The sequence below is a fragment of the Carassius auratus genome, unplaced genomic scaffold, assembly GCF_003368295.1.
Source record: "Carassius auratus strain Wakin unplaced genomic scaffold, ASM336829v1 scaf_tig00215351, whole genome shotgun sequence".
Taxonomy (NCBI): Eukaryota; Metazoa; Chordata; class Actinopteri; order Cypriniformes; family Cyprinidae; genus Carassius; species Carassius auratus.
Genome location: NW_020528046.1, coordinates 7,178 through 12,523, shown reverse-complemented (window position 1 = coordinate 12,523; position 5,346 = coordinate 7,178). Strand labels below are relative to the sequence as shown.

The following is a 5,346-nucleotide window of genomic DNA, read 5'->3' as shown; positions in this document are numbered from 1 at the left end:
ATTAATGAATGATTCATTCTTTTGAATCAGATCATTTCAGTGAATCTTTTCATGAATCAGACTGATTTGATTCTCAAGTTCAACTCACTGACTCAGTACAACAGTAAGTTAAAGGGGAAGATTATCAAACATTAATTACCTTTCATCTCACACAAATCTATCACCTATATAAGACTTTCAAGATAACACAAGATATTTCATGAAATGTTTTTGTGTCTTCTACACAAAGTGCCCATTCATTGTAACCGAATGGAAAAAATACCAGTACATTCTTTGAAATGTCTTCTGAGTTCCACTTAAGAAAATCATATAGGTTTGGAATGACATTATGATAGAGGTCGCATTTCTCTGTGAATCTTTTCTTTAACCATACAAGAATGAACCTCTAATTTGTGTTTTTCTTTTGCTATCGTTGTAGATGAATATAAGATGAAGGGAGTGGAGGAAGTGAAGTACATGCGTGGAGAAGAAGACAGAGTAAACGCACGCAACCAGGAGAACTTGGTGAGAGACGCACACACCTGGGAAATTCCTCCTGTGCAGTGGTGTCCGTCATGTTTTACTTAGTATTCACACACATTGCTTGAGGCTCATATGCCCGTTGTTGGCTTATACATTGAGAGGTAAAACTAAGCATATGCCGTGCACACGTGTGACGACATGTTTGGAATGTGGGAGAGGGAAATTCTTAGCACTCTCATGCTTAGACACTTGCATTACCAGACAAATTTCTTCATGCATCTTTTTAACACTCAATAAAAAATTATGTAAATTACCGTTATGATTGGCTAATCTTTTCATCCGTTAAAAGAGTAATAATGTCGCTGCCAAGTTGTTTAATATTGGCATTGATATGCAAATGTGGGTCATCATATGTTAATGCTAAATGCATAATGTGCTCAGTTGGGTATAAAATGCTTCATTACTTTTTAATTTCACATCCAAAATACAATTATTGTCCTTTTTCTACCCCTTTTTGCATCTTGGTCTCCATAAATGTTCTGCTTGCATTGTGAACGAGTATGTCAGCGTATTACATTTCCAATAGAGCAAGTAAAAGCCTTTTTCCATGATATTGCTCCTTTAAACTGTCCGGCTTAATGAAGTTGTACAGGCAGAGCAGGTGTTCGGATGCCCATGTTCTGATAAGGGGGGTGAGAGGAGAATAGAGATGCAGTGAAAGCGAGGGCAGCCCTCTCTCTCGCTGTCTCTCAGCAGGGCAGCGTTCTCATTAGCAGTGGCCAGAGGAAGGTCACTCCCAGGGCCTCTGTATCACGCTGTGTTCCAGGCAGAGAAGCTGGTCCTGGCACACATCCAGAACCAGACAGGGCCTCTGCACCAGAGAGCCATCAGGGACGGTCGGCGGAGGCTGAATTTGGCTTTGTTTTGAACAGTAGTAAATGAAAACGTGCTTATTCTGGGTGTGTTTGCAGGAGAAGAGCTCGGCGCAGCACAGGACCAAACAGCACAAAGAAGTGCCTGGGCCCAGTGCCAACAAGACGAAGTGAGTGGGTTTATATATGTGTCTTTCTGTTTACGGTGTGCGTGTGTTTCTGTTTGTTTTGTGTGTGCGGGTGAGGGCTTTAAAGTTCTTGCTCTGTTGAAAACGTGCCAGAAGTCTGTAAATCGTGTGTGGTTTGTTTTGCTTTGTGGCCTGTCTTATTCCCTCTGGATGTCATTTGCATGTTCTGTTCGAGCGTAATGTCAATGTGCCATATGTTTTATAACTTATTGTATGTAAAATGATGTTTCTTGCCTTCGGATGTAATTGTCAGTTTCAAAGTGTTTTAGAATAAAAGAGCTAATAATTTAGAATTATTTTTCATTTTATTTTTTATTATAAGTCATTTGAAGGAATAGTTTCACTCTAGTAATGGTTTTATTCAACCTCATGTACTTTTAAACTATTGATGACAACTGAACTGAAAAATAAATTTTTTTTATAATATCTGTAATATAATTTTCATGAATTAATTTAGCCGCTATGATAGTGAAGTGAAAATCGTGACAGCCAAAATTCTGATTTATGTTTATATGGATAAGAGCAGCATGAACTTTCAGCAAAATATTGTTGTGCTCAATTGAAGAATGAAAAGATGTAGTTCTTATAAGAAAATCAAGGAAAATTAAGAACTAAATCATATTCGGGTGATCCGTTTAGCTATTTATGAAACATTTATCATGAGATGAAAATATATTTCAAAACATCTTCAACTATTTATGAGTAAACTCATTTGTGATCTGTTAACCATTAATATTTTATTTGTTTATGACTTAATGGACTTTAATTTTCACTGAGCTTTGAATGCTACGAACACATTAAACACATATGGTGTTCAAAATGTCTGGAGGTAAAGAAATTGTGTTTGAGGGAATGTTCATTATTGTTTTATGTGTGTATCGATGGAGTAATGCTCAGTTAATGTGTGTGTGTGTGTGTGTGTGTGTGTGTGGAGAGGCAAGGGTTTATAGTCCCTGCTGTAATGTCTATAAAAATGATTCCTGCCCAGCCACTCTGGATCCTACAGGAGCTGGTAGCTTTGTGTGTGAGAGAGTGTTTGTGTTCTTTATGCTTGTTGTAATGGAAAATTCTAGCGTATTTGTTGCTTCCCTTCTCCTACCCCCACTAACTTCCTCTCTCTCTCTCTCTCTCTCTCTCTCTCTCTCTCTCTCTCTCTCTCTCTCTCAGCATACATACGTCAGAGAGTCAGCAGGAGTTCTTCAGAATGCTGGATGAGAAGATTGAGAAGGTGAGGGAGGGAGGAAAAGTAAAGCAGGCAGCGGATGGGTTAGAGATTTTAAAGGGCCAGTGTACATTAAACCACCCTTCAGAGGACTGTTTGTTTATCTAGATTGTGACATTTAAAAGATTGTCTTGTCCTTCCATCATGTGAATCGCCTGTCTGAAACTTCCTGTAGACCTCTAGAGATAAAAAATGATATATTTATGGCTCTGCTTTTTTCCCCCAAGTACTTCCTTCTTTCCATCTCCCTCTCTTATCTGCCTTCATCTCTCTTGAGGTCTGAGATCAACTGGAATTCAATTTATTAAATCTTAACATTTTAGATTTTGTTTTAAATAAGGTTATGTAAAGGTTGTAGCGCTTTTATACTGGGAAAAAAAGTAGCTATCCGCATTTCATAAATGAAAACGTATCTCTTTGTTCAGAGAGTGTTGTCAATATATCTACATTGGTTCCCATATAATCACCTTACCACCTAAATGTTCAAAGTTTAAGCATTTGCGATTGTGAGTAAAAAAAGTCTCATTAACCTTTTTTTATTTTGTGGCTTCAATAAGAAAAAGATAACTGCGAGATGTGAACTCTTGAGTTCTGAGGGAAATAAACTGTGAGAGAAGGTTGCAATTACCTTTTTAATTATTATTCCGTGCCAAAAACTGGCTTCCATGAGCAATCTGTTCTCATCCATGGTTGATGTTTAATATTAATTAGGTTTAATTTTAATGAAGAACAGAATTTTGGTCCATTGAGTTATATATTTGTGGTCTGAACAACCTGGCAACCACAAAATGTAGCGTTGCTTATCACTTTTGCTGCTAGTTAGGACAGAAACTCACTTTTTATTTAGTCTTTCTCTCTCTCTCTCCATATTCTTTAGGGGCGGGACTACTGCTCAGAGGAGGAGGATGTGACATAGCAGAGAGGCGCCAGATCTTGCCAGAGATGGAAATAGAGTGTGAACTCAAAAAAATCAGTGTTTCCTATGTCTGTAACACTCTGTTGATCTGAGAGCGAATGTGCGTGCGAGTGTGTGAGAGCGTGTGCTTGTGAGAGCGAGAGAATGCAGGACTTTTCCTCATAAGCTGTTGCATCCTTGACCCTTTCTCCTCTCTTGGGGTTGCCTTGCTTGGAGATCTAGATGATTTTGGGTGAAGAAAGAACAGCTCGTTTCATGTATTATCAACACAGACTCACTCTGACATGAAATGAGGACCCACGTCCCCCTTCGCTCCTCTCCTCCTACGGCCAGCATTGACACGGCCCCCTTCCTCTGCCTGGCTATGACGACGCCATCTGAGAGAGAGAGAGAGAGATCATGTCAAGGAAAGCGAGATGAAAGGATATGGAGAGAGAAAAAGATGCCCTCCCAGTCCTTGTTTTAAGTGGCAGGCATATGGAGGAACAAGAAGAGAGCTTACGAACATCCTCTGGAGATAACGGGGAGTCATTTTAAAATGGAGTGTTGTGGGTTTTGGGGGGGAAAACTGATTGAACAAGAGAGATATTTTATGAAGAGTGACTATATAAATGAACTGGCTGATTATTTTGATAAGAGCGACGTGGCAAGTTTTTGAACATTTGAGTCTGGACACTGCCTTTTGAATGACTTTTTAAAAATTAGTTGAGATTGATTTGTTCCATAAATGTTTTTTTGCTTATTGCATAATCATACATCTTTAAGCTTGTGCTGTAAAGGTTAGGACTGTACGGTGACCCCATAACACACTCGCTCTCACACACACACACACAGAGAAAGACTTAAAGCTAAAGTTATCACCACACCCTCTTTCCACACACAGGTTTACACTTTCATTTTGTATAGCCTGCTATTATTTGTAAAGTTTTCAGAAAATAGACAGAAATAATTTCTAGTTTAAAACTAGTTACCCACACACACATCCAAATGTGTCCCTTACAGCCACCCACAAACTGGCAGCATTTCACTTAAAGATCCGTATTGACTGTTTATGCTGCCCTTTAATGCAGGTAATGGACTGTGAAGAAACTATGGCAGAGAACTGGGGTTGTCTGTTTTGTTTTGTGTGTTTCGAGGGCTGTATTTGTGTTCATCTGTGTCAGAGAACCAGGTCTTACTGTGTTAATCGTTGTCAAAGGGATGAGGTGTTTGTCTTAGGCCTGTATGCGTTTCTCACCCTGCCTTTCTTACTCAAAAGTATTCAGTAGTGTTGGCTAACATGAATTCTCGTTGTTTCTTAAAATTCATAGATCTATTCTAGACTTAAACAGTATGAGGTGAGGTAGGGTCACTTTGTGGGACAGCGCAGGCCAAGCATCTGTCGTTATGATTACTGGATTGATTCCTTTTTAATTTTTATTTTCAATGTTTTCTTTTTATATTAAAATATAAGACACCGGAGCTGTGGTTTCTGTGTGCTGTCTCGCAGATTAATTTGTGTGTGTTTGTGTGTGTGTGTAGGTACTGCTTTGCTGACATCATAAATCCTTTACGGCGTCATATTTCCTATTGGGGTCTGACTCATAACGTTAAAAAATACTTAATGGTTTCTAGGGTTGAATTTCAAATGCAGAAATGTGCAGATCACATTTCAACCATGTCAAACCGTGCAAATGTTTAACTATA

General features: G+C 38.8%; 1 protein-coding gene across 1 annotated transcript; it reads left to right on the top strand.

The window, feature by feature from the left end:
- Positions 1-387: 387 nt before the first annotated feature.
- LOC113094349 (uncharacterized protein C1orf21-like) lies at positions 388-5,121 on the top strand (the record flags this gene model as incomplete). Its single annotated transcript, XM_026260054.1, has 4 exons — positions 388-504; positions 1,434-1,504; positions 2,690-2,750; positions 3,622-5,121. Coding segments are annotated over 4 exons (288 nt in total), but the record flags the coding sequence as incomplete, so codon positions are not given.
- Between the last annotated feature and the right edge of the window lie 225 nt (positions 5,122-5,346).